At 43.6% G+C, this 24,299-nt stretch overlaps 2 protein-coding genes across 3 annotated transcripts; both read right to left on the bottom strand.

Annotated features, from left to right (window-relative positions):
• Positions 1-5,925: 5,925 nt before the first annotated feature.
• si:dkey-96g2.1 (uncharacterized protein LOC795315 homolog) lies at positions 5,926-9,421 on the bottom strand. 2 transcript variants are annotated; one of them, XM_046375768.1, is made up of 4 exons: positions 9,293-9,421; positions 8,068-8,183; positions 6,747-7,487; positions 5,926-6,608 (listed from the first exon to the last, which is right to left on the bottom strand). In XM_046375768.1, the coding sequence occupies exons 2-4, from the start codon at positions 8,181-8,183 to the stop codon at positions 6,338-6,340; spliced, it is 1,128 nt and encodes a 375-aa protein (XP_046231724.1). In that variant the 5' UTR covers positions 9,293-9,421; the 3' UTR covers positions 5,926-6,337. The 2 variants fall into 2 exon arrangements, with proteins under 2 accessions (XP_046231724.1, XP_046231716.1); XM_046375760.1 differs by having other exon boundaries at positions 5,926-7,487.
• A 1,377-nt stretch (positions 9,422-10,798) lies between these two features.
• LOC124051929 (autophagy-related protein 11-like) lies at positions 10,799-19,791 on the bottom strand. Its single transcript, XM_046375733.1, has 3 exons — positions 14,274-19,791; positions 13,015-13,130; positions 10,799-12,456 (listed from the first exon to the last, which is right to left on the bottom strand). Exon 1 carries the CDS (start codon positions 19,377-19,379, stop codon positions 18,033-18,035), a length of 1,347 nt encoding a protein of 448 aa, XP_046231689.1. The 5' UTR covers positions 19,380-19,791; the 3' UTR covers positions 10,799-12,456; positions 13,015-13,130; positions 14,274-18,032.
• Between the last annotated feature and the right edge of the window lie 4,508 nt (positions 19,792-24,299).

Here is a 24,299-nt window from a genome sequence, read left to right as displayed (position 1 = left end):
CTGGTAGTAGCAGTAGTAGTAGTGGTATCAGTAGTCATAGTCATAGTGGCAGTAGCAGTAGAAGTAGTAGCAACAGCAGTAGTAGTAAGGAGCAGCAGTTGTAGTGGTAGTAACAGCAGTAGTAGTAGTAGTAGTAGTAGTAGTAGGAGCAGTAGTACTAGCAGGAGCAGCAGCAGCAGCAGTAGTAGTAGTAGTAATAGTAGTAGTAGTAGTGGTAGTAGTACTAGCAGCAGTAGTAGTGATAGTAGCAACAGCAGCAGCAGTGGTGATAGTATGCTACTAGCAGTAGTAGTAGTAGCAGCAGTACTAGTAGTAGTAGCAACAGCACTAGAAGTAGTAGTACTAGTAGCAGTAGTAGTAGTAGTAGCAGCAGCACTAGAAGTAGTAGTACTAGTAGTAGTAGTAGCAGCAGTAGAAGTGGCAATGGCAGTAGTAGTGGTAGTACCAGTAGTAGTAGTAGTAGTGGTAGTAGTACTAGCAGCAGTAGTGGTGATAGTAGTAGTAGCAGCAGCAGTAGCAGTAGGAGCAGCAGTAGTAGTAGTAGTAGTAGTAAGGATCAGCTGTCTTTGAGGACTCACTTGTTCTTGAGGCCTTTCACGATGCTTGTGAGCCAGTTCTTGTCCACAGCAGCCAAACTGTTTCCAGCAGACAGGAAGACGGCCAGCAGCACCGCCGTCCGGCACAGGCCCGCCATCTGCACACAGATCGGGATTAATAAAAACGACAGGCTTTTAACAGACTCACACACAACAGATCAACTTTATTTTCATACACAAAGGCCAAACATTTGACGACTCAGTTTCCCAAATGAGAGGACTTGTTGCTTCTTTAAGCACCGGACTGTCAGTCAAGCTGGAGAGGTAACACCAGGCTTTAGGAAAGTGTGCCTGGTAGTTTTCACTATTGTCAGAAGTTTCATAGACCAAACTGGAGACTGAGGAAAACCATCAGCAGATTAACCGACAGTGAGAACAATCGGTGGTTGCTTGTACCTGCTCTGGTGGAGACAGATGTCCGACAGATGTTCTGAAGACTCCTCCTGTCTTCTTCTCAGTGTGCAGAGGGAAGTGATATTTTTTATAATACAGCGGGCAGACCATGACCAAACCCCTCTCTTTGGCATCATAACCATATTTGTCTTCCAAAAAGCAGGTGGAAGATGAGAAGAAGTTGTGAAGTATGACTCAACAAGTTGAAAAGAGGATGAAATAATTCGCTATCACCATTATTTGTCTTTTCTTCTTGGTTGAGAAATAGAAGTGAGTGAAAACTTGAATCTAAACTTAAATTGAAGAAGAAGACATAAAGGCATCAGACACAGTTTCATCTCCACAACACATTTTCAGTGTGTCATATAGCAAGTATGTTGTACATTATTGTGCCTTTTAAAAGGCAGAAACCTCGGAGCAGACCCAGGCTCTAGGTGGGTGGCCAACTGGCACACACTGAACATGCAATCTGACACAAGACTATACATAATGCACAGGACTATACATAGCAAGGACTGTACAGACTATACTTGCAGCACCGACCAGAACACGGTCCTGTTATGACCTGTTTGAGACAGTCATAAAGTGCAGGTAGAACAGTTGTTGTAAATATTACGAGGTATAAGGTGACAATGTGCAATTGTTGTTGTGTAGTATACTCAGTCCGGCGTCTGACAATTGAGTCTTATGGCTTGGGGAATGAAGCTGAACAGTTTTAGTGAAGAGTGAACAGTTTGTGAGATGGATGTGCAGGATCATCCACAATGCTCAGGGCTTTGCGTGGATCTCCACGGTGGAGCCATCAGTAGTCACCGGAGAGTGGTCACGCTCTTCGTTGGCCTTGCTGATGTTCAAGGACAAGTTGTTGACTTTGCACCAGTCCGTTAGACGTTGAACCTCCTCTCTGTGAGCTGACTCGTTGTCAGAGATGGCTCCCACTGGCCAGGTTTTCATCTGCTTCGGTTTGGTGCGTCTGACAAGTGGTCTGTATGCCGGAATGAGCACAACAGAGATGTGGTCTGAGTATCCGAGGGGGGTCAGGGCTCTGCCTGGTACGTGCTGGGGATGGTTGTGTTTACAAGAGAAAGAGAAAGAGAAAGAAAATCCGTTGCCAACTGATTGATAATGGATGAATTGTTTCAGACATTTTTCAAGAATGTCAACCATCTGATGGTTCCAGTTTCTTGAATGTCAGGATTTGCTGCTTTACTTTGTTATCTCTGACAGGAAATAAAGTCTTAAAAGAAGCTTTGGGTTTGGACTGTTAATTAACTGTTGTTTAACTCTCAGTCTCTGCTATCTGTTGTTCAAAAGGAGAGAAACAACAGCAGTGACGTGACTGGAATCCACAGTTTGGTTTGGTCTCTCTGTCTGTCTGTTTCCTTTGATAGCATATACACAGTATTCATACAACACAGACAGGAAAATGTGTGATGTGAGAAATGAGGCTGAGAAAGGTAACAATTTTCTGACATTTTATAGACTTAACTTTCCAAAAAAGCTGCCCCACTTGACTGAAAAGATTACATGATAGACTGAAAGTTAATCAGCAGCCATTCTGATTAATCGGTGAAGTCATTCACTGATTAAATACTCTTAAATGCTCCATTGTACAACAGCCAACAAACAAAAAGCTTATTGACAACAAACTGCAGCAGCAATCCCACTGTGAGCTGTGAGTTGTAACAGCCTCTTACAGCTTAGTCATGAAGAGATGAAGATAAGATGAAGACTTCTGCTCAGTGGATGACTAGAAGATTTACTGCAACACTGAAATCTTCCTGTTTTCATCTTGCCTCTTCATCCAGTTCAGCAGAAGACGCACACTGATCAGACTGTGATCAGTCACAACATTAACACCACTGACAGGTGAAGAGAAAAACATTAATCATGTGGCTGCAGTGCAGATTGTAGTATTGTATCAGTATCAGTATACAGTATAAGTATCAGTATCAGTATACTGATACAACACAGATTGTTCTCTGCCATCAACAATCACAACAACAAAAGTTGTCTCATGACACTTTCCAATTAGAGCTGGTTTAGACCAAACTCTTTATTTTTAGGAAGACCCAAAAAATCCCCCACAAGAAAGCACTTGGTGACAGTGGAGAGGAAAAACTTCCTTTAAGAAGGCAGGTTCCCATCTTCCATGGAACCACCAGAAGATGGTTCCATAGGAAGAGAGCTTGAAAACTTGATCTACTTTTGCTAACTCTAAGAAACACAAGTAACCCTGCATAATAGAATTCTAGGTGGATAATAAGGCACTATCAGTTCTTTGAGATAAAATGTTAATTGACCATTTAGGGCTTTGTATGTGAGGAGTAATTTCAAGTTTTTTTCTGAATTTTATAGTCAGCCAGTGTAGAGAAGTCAGTACAGGAGAAATATGCTTTCTCATATGAGTTTTGGCCAGTACATGTGCAGCAGCACTCTGGATTAGGTGGAGAGTCTTTAGGAAATATTGGGGAAGCCTGATAACAGGGAGTTGCAGTAGTCCAGCCTGGAGGTAATACATGCATGGACTAGTTTTTTTGGACACAATGTGCCTAATGTTTTGCAATGTGGCAAAGGTGAAAAAAGGCAGTCCCTGAAATTTGGGTTATGTGTGAGTTAAAGGACACATCCTGATCAAACATAACTCCCAGATTTCTTACGGTGGGGCTAGACACCAAGTTAATGCCATCCAAGGTAGCTATAGCACTAAATAATTTGTTTCTAAGGTGTTTAGGGCCCAACATAATAAGTTCAGTTTTGTCTGAATCAAAGGAGAAAATTGCAAGTCATCCAAGTTTTTATGTGTTTAAGGCATACCCGAAGTTAGCTGATTGGTTTCATAAATACAATTGCATGTCATCTGCGTAACAGTGAAAATGTATGGAGGTCTACCAATATGGGTACAGAGACAAGACCCTCATCTGATGCAAATGAAAAATCATTTGTTACCACCTAAGCATTGCAGACCATAGACACCCTGCTCCCACCCTTCTTCCTCCAGACCTTGAGAGGTCAAAGTAGCCCGATCAGAACATGAGTCATTGTGTTAATATCATAATGTCATGTATTTCATAAGTTTCTGTTTGGCTGTTCCTCTTTTTCTGTTTTAGGAGACAAGGGGTTGCTGCAGTGAATACAGTCAGAAGGAAGGAACATTTTTATGCCCTTTTTAAGTAATGTTCTAAAGTTAAGTGTTTGTAAATTGCTGTGATGAAATTATTCATCGATTCTATGGTTTTAATCAAATAGGCGTCTGGGAATACATATAACCATATGATCCTGTCAAAAGGAGATTCTCAATCACTGAAGTGGGTCCAGACTCCACCTGTTGGTCTATTCGTGTTGTATTAATGGATTAAATTTGTTTAGGAGGATTTAATTTTTCCCTTTTTGTGTATGTAACCCAGACTGCCGACCGTCCCTCCACACCTCCCCTGGACTCTGCGTTGTGTTGTGATGTTATGATGTTTCTTGGGGGAGTGTACTTGCGGGGGGAAAGGAGTCACCAGAGGCGGGGTTCGGGATTGTGATCGAGACCTTCGCCAAGTGTTTATTTCACCGTCTGTCAGCTCCCTCTCTAACACAGTGGCTACTCCTCCAGAACCCTTGTGGGGGCAAGGGGAAGTACTGTGACTAGTACTCTATGGCGCCAAACTGTCTAGGCTGTCGCACTACGGTGTCCCGAAAGGACATTTTGCTTAAACCCCTGTCATGTACACGTTGCAACAGCGACACCTTGTGACACAATTGGGCAACTGCCTTACATGTACATGGTGGTCAGGAAACACAGCAAATGACGATTCTTCCTCTTGAGAGCATTATTATCAACTGAAGAACTGATGGTGATCTGTCCAGGGGTTGTTGAACTGACTGACTGAGACAAAAAACTGTTGAAAAGCACAAGTTGATTTCTGTACGTCACAATTTGGAGTATTTATTGATTTTTTTTATTTTGTTATCATTTGTTTTAATTATAATTTTGCCTTTCTTTAAACCTGGTCAAAGTCCTTCAGGGAGCTTGTGCTGCCTCTCTGTCAGAAAATGTTTTGTTTTTCAGAGCGTAAAACCGAGTCCACCTCGTCATCATCACTTGCAGACTCAAAAAGTTGATTTTGGTCGAAATGCAGAAGAAGGGACGGTTTGTGCTGCCTGTGCCAGAGAGGAAGAATTTTCTAGAGAGGGAACTGCACAAACACCTTTTTAAAGGGACATTTCACCCCAAAATCAAAACCACGTGTTTCTCCCCTTTCCTGTAGTGTTGTTGATCCATCTGGATGGTGTCGATGTTGGAGCTTCAGAGTTTTTAGAGATGTTGCCTTTAATATCATGATACTAGCTGACACCTCATTTGTCTTGCTCAAAGCAACAAAAAAATCCATTTAGTCAAGGTGGGAGGTCAAGGTTAATGGCGACTGAGTTATAACATTAACTAGCTTAGCCAGCTTGGTTACATATATATATTGTTTTATCCGTTTATAGAATGACAGCTTTCATTTAGCCTTATAAAGCATATCAGAGAGTGTTTGAGTTTCTGAAAAGACATAAAAAATTAAATAGATGTGGCAAAAAGGCAGCAGATATAGTGTGTAAATTCTGTTATAGTTTAGAATTAGCATCTTGATTAATTTTCTTAAAGAATAATAATAATAATTCTGCTTTTTTTATTTGGAACCTTTAGTGTATGTTTTCACTGTCAGTGTTTTATCAACAGTGTTACATCACATCACTGTGTGCAGATTACAAAGCCTTCAGTATGACACATTTATCTGGAAATCCTAAAGCACTCAATTTCATTTAGCCTGAGACAGTGCAAAAGATGGAAGATGAGGATGGTAGATGTTGTCTTTGAAGTATCTTTCACTGTTTGGCCTACAGGAAGCAAACTGTGAAATGTTGTTTGTTCTGAAGGGGCTTCAGAATGAAAGTCAGACCAGGATGATGCTGAGCCAAGCTTTAATCAGAAAGAACAGAAATTCAGAATGAGATCATCATCAGATATCAGTATTTGACAAGAGACGATGTAAAGTGAGGGGTGAACAGTTTATTCATAAAGTATCAGTGCTGCTGATTCTTTTGTGTGTACTTGTATGTGTACAACACAATCTCTCATTGGATCACATTCTGAACACACGAAGACTCTGCAGCTGCTGAAGTTAATGAGAAGCTTAAGGGGAACTGAACTAAACGCAGAAGTTGTCACTGTTCTGTAACCGTGACATTGTGCTACCAACATGTACTTCATAATTACACATTAAAACAGAAAACTTGTCTATTTATTAAGTTCATTTGGCAAAGTTTATGCATAGATTTTTTAAGCTCGTCCTGCACTGTCCTCCATACTTCTGTCTTTAGCCCCTGATCTTCCTTTTCTTCTTGTTGCGTCTCGGCCTTGTGTTCTGCTTCTTCTCAGTGTTCTTTTTAACCCTCCATGGTACCTTCTGGCTCCATCCTGTTTTCCCTCTGCTTGACGTTTTCTTCCTCTTATTTGCCTGCTTTTTCTTCTTCGTCTGTGCCTGCTTCTTCTTCTGCTCGTTCCCACCTTTCCTCTGTTTTTTCCATACTCTGCGCCCACCAACTTTTCTGACTTTGCCCCCGATGCCCCGACCGCCTCCTGTGTTATGATCAGCATCTGTACTTTGGCCATTTTGAGACAGGGCAACATTGTCACCTGTATTAGTATTTTGCTTCTTCTTGCGCCTGTTACGCCTTCGTCTGCGCTTGCCCCCTCCGCTGCCACCCTGACCTCCTTCTGTGTTACTGTCAACATTTGTGGAAACCCCTGCGCTTGGATTGACACTGCTGCTTCGCCTACGTGAGGGGGAGTAACTGCTACCTGGTTGAGGCTGTATGGATGTCCCAGGTGCAGTTGCATCATCATCAGGGTTGGAAAAATTAACTTCATCGGAAAAACAATATTCATCAACCTGTCCTCCAGCAGAGCAGCTTCTGCACTGCATCTGACCATCTTGTTTGTCACAACGGTATATGTTTACCAGCCCGATTGCCCCCCCAAGCCTCTCAAGGGCTTGTTTCAGGTCTTCAGGGGTATTGGGCTTGCCCACTCTGGGTTTGAATATTTTAGAAAACACAAAAGCATAGTTTTGCCAATTCTTAATCAGACCTATCCTGTTGAGAATGTTGTCACGATGCCTGCTGTTTGTACATTTTTCAACACATGGGGAGGCATAGACATAGAAAAGCAACATTTCAGATTTAACCTCATTTTGATTTTTTTCTTTTACATTCTGATGAATGTCCCACAGTCCTTGCAGGTGGGCCACAACTCGTGACTCTGCATGGTCAGCTCCTCTGCTTTGTTTTTTCAGGACTTTGGCTGCAACCAACCTTTTGCCGACGTACACCTCGTTTTTGGTGAACTTTTCCCTCACAGGCTTGACAGGATCACTTTCAGAGAGGGTCTGGAGGATATTCTGAATGTTCTGGTTCTGGTCATCTGGGATCCGGACAGCCAGACTGAACATGCCCTTTGTTCCGTACCTGCAAAGTAAAAACATCCTCAACATCCTCCATGTGTTTTACATCTTTTGCTACAGAACTCAGCACACTGTTGGAAGTTTGACATGTGGACGTGTGAGGCAGCAGCCTTAGTTGATCACTGAGTGGCAGCATTGCGTCATTTGCTGTGTTTGTCCCGCACAAGACTCAGTAGTTTCTTTCGTGTAAGATGAACTGACAGTAGAAAACAAACAAAGAAATGGACATCTTGATTAAGATCCTTTGTGGGGAACACAACATGTCTGAGGTGTTGATACCAAAAGTGAACCAGAGTCTCGATGCACCAATTAAAGTTAATCTGTGGATCAAAAATAGCTTCCATGTTTCAAAGCATTTGTGTTTTAAGTTTGCTATCAGATTGAGATGGATGTCAGTATTGTCTGAAATATAATCAGAAAGCTTTACTGACATTCGTTTGCAGTTTGTTGCTCACGAAAACCATCTTCTTTGAATTTGTTTTTTAGTAAAACAAGAGGTTGTTTGGGTTACTCCTTTGGCTAGAAACACCTTTCCAGTGTAGGTAGAACAAATCTTTCAGTGAATGATTCAGAAGTCAACTCACAGTCCCAAGACGCCATCAACAATTTTAGTAAGTCTGTTCTGGTCCACAGCAGCCACGCTGTGTTGAGCAGACAGGAAGAAGGCGAGCGTCACGGCCATCCAGCAGAGACCAGCCATCTGCACACAGATCACGTTAATCATCAAAATGTTTTTAACAGGATCATCATAAAGAGCAGTGGAGCCAACGTGGCTTGGAAAGCTGTCACATTCCTGCTTCTGATGAGGCAAACATCCAACCTGAGGGTGGCGCTAGAGGGAAGACCACATCATCTGATCTGATCAGCCTGCCAAGTCAGACACTTAATGCTAATATTGTCATGCTAACATGCTGAAGTCAGTCCACTAAAATGAGAGGTGTTCATGTATGAACAAATCTTTAACAGTGACTCCTGCTGTTTAGCTCCCCCTACTGGTGACTCAGCACAGTGAAGGAGCCCACTGGAAGCCCATTTGCACCAAGAAAAAGTTAAGATAAAATACTCCGGTTTCACACTGTAAGGTTGCGGCTCAGTTCCTCTTTATTCTAAGCAGGTTCTGAGTATGTAGTGAGTTCACACTGGACAAAATATTTATTCTGGAAACACTCATTATGAATACTTTAAACCGTGTGTTGTTGATGTGCACTATTCTGCATTACTCCTCCCCACGGCTAAATTTCCCGCACGCTCATCAGAGAAGTGGCTTCCTCTTTTTGAGGGCTGATAAGCTAACACTTCATTTGCATGGTCTGCCTACAGAGCGTCTACAGGGTGTTGGTAACACATCAGCAGCTTCTCAGTTTGAGAGTCAGCTGCCTGTGCAGGTTTAACAGATTACATGTGACAATACGTGAACATACCGTATTCATGAACATAACTCAACCTCTGCTGTTAGTGAACGGAGCCTCCAGTAACTTTGTGCAGCACATTTTGGGACAACAGTGTCCACAAGAAGCACATTCAAGTGTTTTTCAGATGCATCCTGAGTGTGTTTAGCATCTTGATTTTGTCCCCTTTCAGTGTGAACACACTACATACTTAAAATCTGCTCAGAATCAGTGTGTGGGATGGACGTGATCCAGTAAAATGGTGAAGCCACGTGGTTGGGTGTGTAGCCGTGAAGACTTAAACATTTCAAATTTTCACAAGATTTGACGAGATGAGACTCCATTAAAGTGCTAATAATTGATAATGATATTGTTGCCACCTTCCCCTTTAGAGTCAAGTTAAATGCAGATAAACTTTTACCTTTCTTGAAGACACCTTTGGTGGATGAAGATGTCAGATGGATGTTGGCCACTTCGTCCGTTTTCCTCTCAGTGCTGGCAGTGAAGCTGCTGCTGCTGCGGTGAATACAGTAAGAAGGAAGGATGATTTTATAGTTTGAACATCATTACCTTATTTGACCATATTACAAAATCAAGGAAGACAGAAGGCAACTGGCAGGTTTTCTTCTCTTGTTCTTGAAATGTGTCTTAGATGTCACATCTGGACCAAAGGAAACCTAATGAATTTAACATTTTTAACTATTGTCACACACCCACAAAGTTATCAAATGCTGCAAACGTCCAATTGAGCTCAGAGATGAACTGATCTCTGGGTGTCCACCTCAACCATAAACTGGACTGGTCACATAACACTGATGCCCTGTACAAGAAGGGCCAAAGTCGCCTCCACCTTCTAGATTCAATTCAAGGATTCAAGGAGCTTTATTGTCATTTCACACATGTAGAAACATGAGGTGGACCGAAATTAGTTTCCCCGGTCCCGGTATAAGCCCAATTTCCTAACAAAAATACCTAATGCAGATAAATATAAACAACACTATATAAATATAAAAAAACAATCAGAATAAGAGATGTCACAGTGCTGCCATATTGTGCAAATGGCAGAACTGTGGCCAGCTCTGTCCTGGGCTGCCCACTGGACTCTGTGGAGGAGGACGTTAGCCAAGCTGACATCCATCACGGACAACACCTCTCACCCTCTGCATCAGACAGTGGAGGCTCTGAGCAGCTCCTTCAGCGGCAGACTGCTACACCCTCAGTGTAGGAAGGAGCTACAGCAGCTCCTTCATTCCCACTGCTGTTAGACTGTACAGCTCAACAGTCTGGTCCTCTTGTACATAGCTGTATATTGTACTGGGTTTACTGTACCTGTAAACTGTTAATTTATTATCTCTATATTTATTTGTAACTGTTTTGCACACTTTTTGCTTTTCGCACTTTTTTCTGTCCTTGTGAGCTGCCACGACAAGTGAATTTCCCACTGTGGGATCAATAAAGTTCATCTTATCTTAATCTCGTTGTATTGCTAGACCTTAGCACTGCATTTGACACCACTGAGCATTATAATTTATCACACAGATTGGAACACGTAATTGGTATTAAAGGATCTGCATTAAGCTGGTTTCAGTCTTATTTATCAGATCGATCTCAGTTTGTTCCTCTTAATGACAAAGTGCCCGTACACACTAAAGTTAGTCACGGAGTTGCCCAAGATTCTGCACTCGGACCAGTACTGTTTACTTCCTGTTGGTGACATTATGATGTCACACTTCATACATTTTCACTGCTGTGCAGATGAAACGCAATTATAATCATCAGTGAAACCAGATGAAACCAATCAGTTAACCAAACTTGAGGTATGTCTTAAAGACATCTTTGAAGTACATTAGACTGTTTTGCCAACAGGAAGTAAACTGTGAAATGTTTTTTATTCTGAAGGGGCTCCAAAATGACAGTCAGACCAGGATGATGCTGAGCCAAGCTTTAATCAGAAAGAACAGAAATTCAGAATGAAAATGATTCCTGTACACAAACAGAGAACACATGTGGTATCAGGAACTGTCCAGTATGTAAAGATTTGCACTTACTGCTGCATGAAAGTATAACGTCTTAACACACACACACATCTCACACACCTTGTTGTGTTGTAAATATGGAAAGCCCACCAGATATCAGTATTTGACAAGAGACGATGTAAAGTGAGGGGTGGACAGATTGATCCCAAAGTATCAGTGCTGCTGATTCTTTTTGTGTGCATTTTTATCTGCACAACAAAGTACAGGCGTGGCCCAGAGGCTGGAGAAGCGGCTTGTGACCGGAGGGTCGCTGGTTCCATCCCCCACCCCCCAGACTGCTTTCATCAAAGCACCTGACATGGCAGCCCACTGCTCCTGTGTGTTTCACTGCATGTTGTGTGTGTGTTCAGTCAGTGACGGCTTAAATGCAGAGAAGAATTTCAGTTAATGAGAAGCTTAAGGGGAACCGAATGCTCATTTTGCCAAAGTTTATGCATAGATTTTTTAAGCTCGTCCTGCACTGTCCTCCATACTGTCATGCATCGCCCTGCCAACGTGTGAATTGCCGATCTCAAGGCCACTTTAGGACAGGGCAACATTGTCACCTGTATTAGGTTTTTGCTTGTTCTTGCGCCTGTTACGCCTTCGTCTGCGCCTGCCCCCTCCGCTGCCACCCTGACTCCCTCCTGTGTAACTGCCAGCGCTTGAATCGCTGATCTTACGGCCACTTCGGGATGAGGAAACACTGTCACCTGTATTAGTTTTTTGCTTGTTCTTGCGCCTGTTACGCCTTCGTCTGCCACCCTGACTCCCTCCTGCGTCACTGTCAACACTTGTGGAAACACCTCCGCTTGAACTGACACTGCTGCGTCGGCTTGGGCTTCGGCTTGGGCGTCGGCTTGGGCTTCGGCTTGGGCTTCGGCCACGTGAGGGGGAGTAACTGCTACCTGGTTGGGGCTGTATGGATGTCCCAGGCGCAGTTGCACCACCATCAGTGTTGAAAAAATTAGCTTTAGTGGAATAACAATATTCTGCAACCTCTCCTCCAGCAGAGCAGCTTCTGCACAGCCTCTGACCGCCTCTTGTTTTGTCACAACGGTATACGCTTCCCCACCCGACTGCCCCCTCGAGCCTCTCAAGGGCTCCTCTCAGTTCTTCAGGGGTATTGGGCTTGCCTGAACTGGGTCTGAATACTAAAGAAAACACAAAAGCGTAGTTTTGCCATTTTTTTGCCTTTTGTATTTTTTCAAGTATTGTCTCTGGATGGTTCCTGTTTGTACATTTTTCAACACATGGGGAGGAACGCACATAGAAAAGCAACATTTCAGATTCAACCTCATTTGGATTTTTTTTTTTTTCTTTCTGATGAATGTCCCACAGTCTTTGCAGGTGGGTCACAACTCGTGACTCTGCATCCTCAGCTCCTCCGCTTTGTTTTTTCAGAACTTTGGCTGCAACCAACCTTTTGCCTTTGTACACGCCGTCATTCGCGTAATAGTTCTCCACATTCCCGGCGGGATCACTTTCAGAGAGGGTCTGGAGGATATTCTGAATGTCCTGGTTGCCTGGGATCCGGACAGCCAGACTGAACATGCCTTCTGTTCCGTACCTGCAAAGTAAAAACATCCTCAACATCCTCCATGTGTTTTACATCTTTTGCTACAGAACTCAGCACACTGTTGGATGTTTGAAATGTGGACGTGTGAGGCAGCAGCCTTAGTTGATCACTGAGTGGCAGCATTGCGTCATTTGCTGTGTTTGTCCTGCACAAGACTTTTGAAGTTTCTTTCGTGTAAGATGAACTGACAGTAGAAAACAAACAAAGAAATGGACATCTTGATTAAGATCCTTTGTGGGGAACACAACATGTCTGAGGTGTTGATACCAAAAGTGAACCAGAGTCTCGACGCGCCAATTAAAGTTAATCTGTGGATCAAAAATAGCTTCCATGTTTCAAAGCATTTGTGTTTTAAGTTTGCTATCAGATTGAGATGGATGTCAGTATTGTCTGAAATATAATCAGAAAGCTTTACTGACATTCGTTTGCAGTTTGTTGCTCACGAAAACCATCTTCTTTGAATTTGTTTGGGTTACTCCTTTGGCTAGAAACACCTTTCCAGTGTAGGTAGAACAAATCTTTCAGTGAATGATTCAGAAGTCAACTCACAGTCCCAAGACGCCATCAACAATTTCAGAAAGTCTTTGGGGGTCCACAGCAGCCATACTGTGTTGAGCAGACAGGAAGAAGGCGAGCGTCACGGCCATCCAGCAGAGACCAGCCATCTGCACACAGATCACGTTAATCATCAAAATGTTTTTAACAGGATCATCATAAAGAGCAGTGGAGCCAACGTGGCTTGGAAAGCTGTCACATTCCTGCTTCTGATGAGGCAAACATCCAACCTGAGGGTGGCGCTAGAGGGAAGACCACATCATCTGATCTGATCAGCCTGCCAAGTCAGACACTTAATGCTAATATTGTCATGCTAACATGCTGAAGTCAGTCCACTAAAATGAGAGGTGTTCATGTATGAACAAATCTTTAGCAGTGACTCCTGCTGTTTAGCTCCCCCTACTGGTGACTCAGCACAGTGAAGGAGCCCACTGGAAGCCCATTTGCACCAAGAAAAAGTTAAGATAAAATACTCCGGTTTCACACTGTAAGGTTGCGGCTCAGTTCCTCTTTATTCTAAGCAGGTTCTGAGTATGTAGTGAGTTCACACTGGACAAAATATTTATTCTGGAAACACTCATTATGAATACTTTAAACCGTGTGTTGTTGATGTGCACTATTCTGCATTACTCCTCCCTTCTCCAATACCACACTGCATATGAATGCTGTATGTGCTGTATTATTATTATTATTATTATTATTATTTCCACGAGTACACCAAGAAATGAACATGCATGACTCAGCATGAAATACTCACTCAGCATGAAACAGTAAGTTACATTCACACCTCACAAAATGCGCGTCAGTTAAGCCGTGACGTCAGCAGCAGGTTTAACAGATTACGTGTGACAATACGTGAACATACCGTATTCATGAACATAACTCAACCTCTGCTGTTAGTGAACGGAGCCTCCAGTAACTTTGTGCAGCACATTTTGGGACAACAGTGTCCACAAGAAGCACATTCAAGTGTTTTTCAGATGCATCCTGAGTGTGTTTAGCATCTTGATTTTGTCCCCTTTCAGTGTGAACACACTACATACTTAAAATCTGCTCAGAATCAGTGTGTGGGATGGACGTGATCCAGTAAAATGGTGAAGCCACGTGGTTGGGTGTGTAGCCGTGAAGACTTAAACATTTCAAATTTTCACAAGATTTGACGAGATGAGACTCCATTAAAGTGCTAATAATTGATAATGATATTGTTGCCACCTTCCCCTTTAGAGTCAAGTTAAATGCAGATAAACTTTTACCTTTCTTGAAGACACCTTTGGTGGATGAAGATGTCAGATGGATGTTGGCCACTTCGTCCGTTTTCCTCTCAGTGCTGGCAGTGAAGCTGCTGCTGCTGCGGTGAATACAGTAAGAAGGAAGGATGATTTTATAGTTTGACCACCACCACCACCAAAACCGCCCAAGCCTCAAAGTGTCACCATCATTACCTTATTTGACCATATTACAAAATCAAGGAAGACAGAAGGCAACTGGCAGGTTTTCAGTGGGTCTTCTCTTGTTCTTGAAATGTGTCTTAGATGTCACATCTGGACCAAAGGAAACCTAATGAATTTAACATTTTTAACTATTATCACACACCCACAAAGTTATCAAATGCTGCACAGCCAAAAGTTTGCTCCAGTTTAACATGAGAATGAGACAGAGCTCCCTCTCAGCAACCCTGAAAACTTCACTTGTGGTGTAGATCATTTTCTTGGGCCTTCACATGTCCACGCATACGCAAGAAATCTAAGTGTAATTCTTAACCCTCTACTGCATAGCGTTGCTCTGAGGCAACAAACCACATTTTCATGCCTCACACTGGCCCTTTTAAAAAAAACAAAACTTTTCTTTCAAATAATGCTACCAGACACATCTCTGTCCAATAAAATGATGAGTTGAAGGTCGTGTGACTTTCATTTGGGAGGGTGGGGACCCCTTTCTCCAAGCAGCACTACAGGAGAGACATCTCCATTAGAAGGTAAGATAAAGATCACTATTATGCATGTCTATATTGAAATAAATGTATATAAAAAATACTTGCATGTGCATGAATATGTAAAGAAGTATATTTGATCATTTGTTCTACTTTTTTAAATTTATTTATACAGTAAAACTGTTAATTTTCATTCGTGCCTCAAGGCAACACTGTGCAATTAGCCTAATTTTTTTCATGCAATATAATGCATTAACATATGTGTGTGTAGACATGAGTTTGTGTGCATTTATATGATCATAGTCAATGTTTTTTACTTTACAATCTACTGATAATTACAGGAAAAGGACTTAAAAACATTTTATAGAAGGAAACCAAGGGAATGTGCAGTTAGAGACAGTTATTGTGTGTGTGTGTGTGTGTGTGTGTGTGTGCGTGTGTGTGTGCGTGCATGCATGCATGCAAGTCTTCCTGTTGCATTTATTTCTTTTAAATATTTTTTTCCTTTTTCTTCTTTTCAGAAGAACACCAGCCACAAGATAGTGACCCTAAGGAAGATGGAGATTCAGATGAAGAGGAGGGTGAAGTGTGTCACCTCCCAAGATGGAGAAAAGTACACAACTCTATCGATGCCTACCCAGACTGGCATGGCCAGCTGACAAAAGCTGATGACATCCTGTCCCCCTTCCAATACTTCAGAAAGTTCTTCTCTGAAGACATTCTTGAAGTTATAGTACAGGAATCCAATTTATACGCATTTCAGTGTGACCCTAAACCTTACCACCAACGGGTTAGAGCAGTTCCTCGGTACTGTGGTCTACATGTCCCTCTTTGGCCTTACAGCAACTCTGTTGATGCAGGGTGCCAGGGTGCAATGGTACACCAAAAGCAATGTGCCGCAAATGCAATGTGCACCTCTGCTTCACCCCCGACCTCAACTGCTTCCTGAGGTTCCACACTGAATGAACAAGACGGATCCCTGATCAAATTTTGGATGTATTTTGGTGTTTTATTGTTCTATGAAATGTTTACATTGTTTATTTGTGGTTTGTTTATTTGTTCATGCTTGATGTATTGATAAAACTTATCATAGACTAACTGTGACTAACTGCGTGTTTGACTACCCTCGTTGCACAATGTTGCCTTGAAGCAACAAACCTATATCTCTTTGGGGGTTGGGGGTCAAATTTTATGATTGATATATTATTAGGGACCCCATGGCTCCCACAAAATAGGGTGAAATATTTTTTTCCCAAAAATTAAAAAGTCATGCAGTACAGGGTTAATTCAGCTTTGATATCTTACAAACAAATCAATTCCATTGTTACAAGTAACTTCTGCCATATCAGGATGAACCCCAATAGCAGAACACACAGAGACCAGGAGTGGGTTAAACCTGGTCCAGCAACAAGGGTCCAGTTAAACCTGCACAGAGCAAAAGACAGGGTCAGGTAAATCCTGAGTCAGTCTTCACAGAGAAAGATCTACACAAGGAGAGCCGATCTGGATACCACTAAGGCAGCGGGATAATCTGGCAAAGGCGGAGAGGAGAGACCAGTCTTAAAAGGCGACTGAGTGCAGGTGGCTGACTGGTGAACTGGAGGCAGGTGTGTCAACAGGCAGGTGAGGGAGAACATGAACGTCCAGCCCAGCTGCGGATTGGACCCTTAAGGCCTTTGTGAAACCTGTGGCCAGCCTTACGTTTGTGGGCTGTCTCTCTGTCCGTCCATCTGTCCGTCCCATTTTCATGAATGAGATGTCCCAGGAAGCATCTTAAAGGACCCAAACGTCCAATTGAGCTCAGAGATGAACTGATCAGAATTTGGAGGTCAAACGTCACTTACAAACCTCACAAAACACAGTGTTTAGATATAACTCAAGAATTTAAGGCTAAATATGACAACGAAGGCCAGATTTCACATGTGGTCACGTACTGGAACAGAGATTGTGAGCCAGGCCCTTTGGTCCAACATCAGTGTGTGACCTCACAAATGCTCTACTGCATGAATGTGCAGCTGCCTGCTGCTGCAGGCTGATGAGAGCGCTGAGACTTGAGCCATAAAACCACAACAGTGAGATAAAACTCTGTCTTCTGTCTTTGGAGACCTCAGGGGACCCTGTGCCTTGTTTTTGAGGAACTGGTTTGTTCTCTGGACTGTTGAAATGTGTCTCTTCATCCTGACTTGCAGGTTGAAGAGTTCAGTGGAAGCACAGGAGGAAGGGCGGGCTCAGGCCACGGCTTTCACACTGTGATGTGGAGTAACTCTCACAGCGTTTACTCATCACCAGAGGAAACCAGGTTGCATCGCACAAAGCAGCTGTTGTGAGAGATAAGTTCACAGCGAACCTGGAAAACAGCGTGTTGTATTTCAGTTGATACAGTATACCACACGCCCAGTCCATACTCTGAATTTTTATCAAGTCTTGTCTTTCAAACAAATGGATTAATTATTGTGGGTGATTTTAATCTTTATGTGGCCAAAGACAACAAATGACTTTGTACAGCATTTATCTCTTAATTAGATTTGATCGGCTTGTCAGTGTGTACTGTTGTGCTTGGTGTTTTTGCTATGCTTTGTCTTTTGGTTTTGAGCCCACGTGTCGTGTTTCTTGTGTATTTTGTGTTTCCATGTATTATGTTCAAGTTTTTGTCATGTCCTGTTTTATTTTGAAAGTGTCTCTTCCCCTGTGTGTCCTGTTTTCATGCAGCTTTGCATGATGGTTTTTAAGAAACGACTTCAGCAAGAAGCTGCAATCAAAACCCTGATCAGAAAAATAAAAAAGTCAGATGTGACTTCATTTTAGATTCTTTTTGATTTATTTAAGCTTTATTTGTCATATTTAATCACAGTCGAGATCGAAACGACTGACGGCTGAATTAATGTGACACGTTTTGATGGTAGGCTAACCGGAGCACCCGGAGAAAACCTCCACTCACACGGGGAGAACATGCCAACTCCGCACAGGAAGGCCGGGAATCCGACCCTCATGTGAGGCCACAGTGCTGACCAATGGGCCACCGTGTTGTGGTTTGATGTGTTCAGAAACACTGAGAGCCTCCCCTCCACGGACAGCTGGACGGTCAGATGGAGTCAAAGTCAGGATCAGTGTCCTCTACACGTGAACAGCAGCCCGTAAACATCCTGACAAACCAGTTCCTCCTCCTGGGCCTCCTGACGCGATCTGACATTTCCTTAAACCTGGTCTCAAGCTCCTCATACTTGTCCGCCCACTCTTGCTCCTTCCTTTCTAGGACTTCTCTGGAGTTTAGAGTTTGGATGTCCAGCTCGTCCTCGACAAATTCCAGAGACTCCTGAAGCTCTTCGATGTTCTCTCTCTGTTTCTCCAGCGTAGCTTCATGAGTCTTCCAAACCTCAGCGATCGCTTCGTCCATGATTTCCTTAACCTGACCGATCTTGAGGCAAACCGTCGTCTCCTCTCCCTCCTCGTCAGGCTGGACATCTTTTCCACGAAGGTCTGATTTACGCTCCGGCATTTTGAAGCCAAGAGCCCCGTGCATCTTGACACGGAGATCCTGGCACTTTGTCGGAGCCTGGAGCTTCTCGTCCGTCTCTGGCTCGGCGTCCTCGTCCCGCTGCTCTCTGGACTGAATGAAGGCAGCTTGCTTCTCCAGCTCTTTGGTGGAATTCTTCAGCTGCAACTGAACCTCTGCCAGGTCCAGAGGCGCCTCTGTGCTCCAGCTGGGCGGGTGTTGCAGCTGTTTCTGGGCCTCCTCCAGCTTGGACCTGAGGTCCACATTGACGGCAGACACCAGACTCAGTCTGGAGGCAAAGTCCTCCTGGGCCTCCTTCATCTGCTGACGGAGTTCCTGCTTTGTCCTGTCTGCTTCCTTTGCATTCTTGTAATGGCGCTTAAGCTCGACTTTTAGGTCAGCACTTATTTTAACTTGGACACGAAGGCTGTAAAGAGCCTGCTTCTCCTTGTCTTTGGCTTCCTTCAGCTTCAGCTTGAGAGATGCGATCTCTTCCCTCAGCTCTCTTTTGCCGCAGGTGTCCTTTACCTTTTTACCCTGGAGCAGATCGAGGACTGCACCCAGGGTCTCGTATTTGGTCTTCAGTTGAGCTTTAGCACCTGGCGAACAACACATGAGGTTCATCTTGGTCAGCTGGAGCTCTTTACTGACATCCATCTCCCAGTTTTTAATGTAGGACTTCACACGAGAGTCCAGGTCTGCGGTCTTTGCTTTCGCCATCTTTCTTCCTTGTCTTTGATCGGTTTCTCGATAACGTGGGTCACTGCGGTGACACTCAGTACTGAATGTAAAGCGCGATCTGTGGGATCTGAAAACGCTTCCTCTTCTTCTCCTTTTCAGCTTCAAAGCTCGTGATGACATCATCAAAGGAAAGTGTCTTTGATGGAGTTTTGGTGAGGCTGTGCACGTGATGTCACAGCAGGTGGAGGTTGCCATGGTGACAGGTGCTGCATTGTTAGCTTCAACTGGAATGTTGCCAAAACAATAAATCCACTTAAAACTTAAAATGGGGAAAAGCTGTTGTGTGATTGGCTGTACAAAGATTCATCAGAAATCTGAGCTTCCACATGGCCACATGGCCACATGGCCAGGGTCCAGGGGCTCCTTGATTGACTGGCCACCATTTGAGGAAGTACCCGCCTCTTGCCCGTCGTCAGCTAGGATCGGCTCCATGGATGAGCAGAATAGAAAAAGGATGGATGGAAGCTAGTTGATACATAAATATCACAGACGGACTCATTTTGAACATGGATAAAAGCGGGCGAGTTTCCTTCCTGGCTTTAGATGGGGTCAAGCTGCCGCTTCTTCCTGTCAAGTGGAGCCAGCTGAGCCTCTTCGACAACAAAAGTCTGGATGATAATGTGGTGATTGTAGGATAAAATCGTGATTAATTTTTTAAAAAAGTCACTATTTTCAGTGTTTTTCTGTCGAAATCTGTGGGACTGTAATATCAGAAAATATTCATGTTTTTTTCTTTGTAAATTTACCACTTTGGTCATCAGAAATTCAAGTATTTGCTTGAAGTATTACTCCTCTCCCCATTTGTTGTTTTTTACCTCTAATTGCCCTTTTGTAGTAACAATCATAATAAATTTATTTACATAGCACCTTTATAAAAGCAGGTTTCCAAGGTGAAAAAATAAGTTTCCTCTTCCCTGTAGTGCTGTTTATCGAACTAGATAGTTTTGATTTGACCTGCAGAGTTTTGGCTGTTGAGATCTGCCGTCTGGATCGGAATACATTTGACAAACTCAACAGCGATGTCTTTTTCTGGAGAGCACAATGTTACTTCAGATAATTCACAGAGCTTGTTGCGAGCAGATTCATGATGAAGATCTTGTCATTTCTAGTCTTTTCCAGCCTTTGCTGATATCGTCTCTCATAGTCCAAAACCTAAAGATGCACCTTTGACCCCGTTCAGACTGCCGTCACAGGTTTGCACCTTCTTGTCAAAAACTGATGCTCTCTAAAATGACTCTCTCTTTCAAATGTGTCAGGGAGTCAGTTAGATTTTGTTTTTTATAAGAGTAAGTTTGCATAATGCAACACAGGGAATGGGAATGTGACTTCATCAAGCCAATCAGCCAACAGCGTTGGTGCTGTCGTATGACTGACTGTAACAGTAAGTCAGATTCCCAGCAACAAATTAGTTTATGCGGAGTTGCTGTGAGTGTACAGCGACAGACTACAGCTTTAATATTTTCTCACTTTTGAATAGATTAGATTCACTAGGTAGTTAAAATGGGACATTTTAATTAATCACGCAGGCTCTAACGTGTTATGTGACTCACAGAGTCTACATAGAGTGATATTCCTCAGGGTATCGGCATAAACTGTATCTACGATGGTAAGACGGTCACCTGCTTAATGGACTCTGTGTTTACTTTTATTTTTAGGGGCACTACGTTATTTTTTAAGGCACGAGTTTCCAAATGAGTGGCACACGGACAGACTGGAGTGGATGCTGAGCCAAGCTTTAATCAGAAAGAAAAGAACAACAGATGATGGTGATGCTTTACAGAAGTACTGAGTACAATTACACACTGTAAGTACTGAGGATACTGAGGTTCCTTTACATTAACACTCCTTTTCTTTTGTTCAGTTTATTAATGTGAGTGAAGAACACTACCGCAATCTGAAACAAGGTGAAAATAAGCTGTTCATCTTCCGTCCTGATCAGCTAAACGGTCATTTCTGTGTCGCTAACTGAAAGGCACTGAGGTCACATTTCCTGTGGCTGGTCAGTAAAACTGGCTTTGACTCAGGATTCAACACACAGATACCAAGAGTCTAATGTCCACATTAAACAAACTCAGTAACATCACAATGCATATCCATTCCCACTAGTACTGGGCGTATTTGCACTAATGTAGGCCTGGGAAATCAATGGACCGGTTGAACTGTATTTACTACAACCACTACAGAGGGGGTTGATGCTCATTTGAAAAAAAAGGAAAAAACAAATAAATAAATAAAAATTCTGACATTTTGCTTTGGACTGAAATAAACACACTGGCTATACTTTTGTGGCGTAGTTTGGTTCATCAGTGCCTGAAGGGGAAGAAGACTATGTATTGTCTGCAGCATCTGGTATTAAAAACTACACTAGTCACAAATAGTTAGGGATATTTGATTTTCAGGTAAAATTTCAAAATGCACCTAAGATGCACTATAATTTTCTAAAAGTGAGCTTAATTTAGCCTTCTCTAAACTTTTGAATGCACATGTTCAACTGTTTAATGTTTCAGTACTTATTGCATAACATGCTGTTCTCTAACAAGATGATTAACTGCAAAAATCACTTCTGATCCACGAATCGACCACTAAGTGTTCTGGTTAAATGACAATTCGTATTTAGACAGTCCTCTTCATCATGCTGTTCACATTTTGACATCATGAGACCAAGACGACACCTCACAATTGAGCAGCAGTACCTGGACATAGCGAGGCTTCAAACAGGATGTTCTCAAGGGGGAAGTTGCCACTGAGTTTAGAGTGTCACAAGGTGTCATCAGCAGGTTCTAACTGAGACACTGAGAGATTGGAAGAGACACAGGAAGGCATAGAAGTGGACGTCCTTTGGCCACATCCCATGCTGATGACCACTTCATTGTGAACAGTGCCCTGCGGAACTGGTTGATGCAAACTACTCGACTCCAGGCTACTCAACTCAGTGTCTTGCGTGGGCCAGGGAGCATTTGTGTTGGACAAGGAACCAGTGGGCCTCAGTGCTGTTCTCTGATGGAAGGCGATTCACACTGAGTAGAAATGATGGCTGTCAGTGCTGTTGGAGACGTCAAGGAGAACGCTATGCATCAGCCACTGTCGTCACCAGACGAGTCTTTGGAGGTGGTGGTGTTACAGTCTGGGCAGGTGTGCCTAGTCAACACAAAACTGCACCTTGTGAATGGTACTGTGGCAAGCCGACACTACCTGAATAACCTCCTTAATCCAGTCATTGTGCCTCTGCATGAGTAACACAGGCCTGATTTCATCTTCAGGGACAATAACGCCCCAGCTCATCAAGGTTGCATCAGCAGAAAACCATAGAAAACTACAGGATCAGCTGAGTCGTCGTGTAGAGGGTCGTAACCCTTCACCCCAGAAGCTCAATGACCTGAGGGCAGCCCTTCGAAAAGAGTGGAATGCCATGCCTCAACAGACAATAAGTTGACTTGTGAACAGCATGAGATGTCGTTGTCAAGCTGCAATTGATGCTCAAGGACACATGACAAGTGATTGAGACACTTTTTGATGTGGTATACCCACCACTGTTGTTAGCTTTTGTTTCAATAAATTGTTTGAGATGAAGAAATATTGCATGCTTCAACTTAAATGCCCTACTTTCATGATATAATATTTCTGTAACATGAACTTTTTACATTTTCCATAAATTTCACCTGAAAGTCAAATATCCCCAACTTTTTGCGAGTAGTGTGTATTGTGTATATAAACTATGTATTTACATGTTTAAATCATAATTGTGTTAATTTCAGACGTTTTATTTGGCGACAGAATACCTCAGCTTTATCTTTGTGAAAGATTGAAAAAATACTTGTAAAATACTATGAATGCTAATACTTTTAATCAATAAGTATGGCTGCCAAGTAAAGAAACAGCAGTTTGAGTTTGAGATGGTTTACTTTCACTTTGCTATGGTTAAAATTGTTTTTTGGGACAGCTGTGGGACAGTGATGAAAAACGTTCATCTGGAGCCTTGATGGAAGAAAAGGAAATAAGCAATTTTTCATGGGACTGCAGCCCAGATTAGCAGCTTCTCACAAATTATCTCATTTAAATCATTTCACCCAAAGGACCTTCTGCCCCGACCTCCTCGCCAGCCTCTACTACAGCCTCTACCCCAGCCTCCACGACTTCTTCCACGCCAGCCACCACGACTTCCTCCACGCCAGCCTACGCTCCAGCCTCTATGACAGCCTCTGCGCCAACCTCTACCCCATCCACCTCTCCCACGCCAGCTGCCTCTGCTAACCCAACCACCTCTTCTACCCCATCCACCTCTCCCACGCCAGCTGCTTCTGCTCACCCAGCCACCTCTTCTACCCTTGCAGATCCATCTACGCCTGCATTGTCTTCTAACCCAGCCACGTCTTCCACGCCATCCACTTCTTCCACGCCATCCACCTCTCCCACGCCAGCCACCTCTTCCATACCAGCTGCCTCTTCTACCCTTGCAGATCCATCTACGCCTGCATTGTCTTCTAACCCAGCCACGTCTTCCACGCCATCCACTTCTTCCACGCCATCCACCCCTCCCACGCCAGCCACCTCTTCTAACCCATCCACCTCTCCCACGCCAGCTGCTTCTGCTCACCCAGCCACCTCTTCTACCCTTGCAGATCCATCTACGCCTGCATTGTCTTCTAGCCCAGCCACGTCTTCCACGCCATCCACCTCTTCCACGCCAGCTGCCTCTTCTAACCCATCCACCTCTCCTACGCCAGCCACCTCTTCTACCCTTGCAGATCCATCTACGCCTGCATTGTCTTCTAACCCAGCCACGTCTCCCACGCCAGCCACCTCTTCTAACCCATCCACCTCTCCTACGCCAGCCACCTCTTCTACCCTTGCAGATCCATCTACGCCTGCATTGTCTTCTAATCCAGCCACGTCTTCCACGCCATCCACCTCTCCCACGCCAGCCACCTCTTCCACGCCAGCTGCCTCTGCTCACCCAGCCGCCTCTTCTACCCTTGCAGATCCATCTACGCCTGCATTGTCTTCTAGCCCAGCCACGCCTTCCACGCCATCCACCTCTTCCACGCCAGCTGCCTCTTCCACGCCAGCTGCCTCTGCTCACCCAGCCGCCTCTTCTACCCTTGCAGATCCATCTAC

This window comes from Scatophagus argus, chromosome 2 (assembly GCF_020382885.2).
Source record: "Scatophagus argus isolate fScaArg1 chromosome 2, fScaArg1.pri, whole genome shotgun sequence".
Taxonomy (NCBI): Eukaryota; Metazoa; Chordata; class Actinopteri; family Scatophagidae; genus Scatophagus; species Scatophagus argus.
The sequence above is the reverse complement of the archived record's forward strand: the minus strand, read 5'-3'. Positions and strand labels throughout refer to the sequence as shown.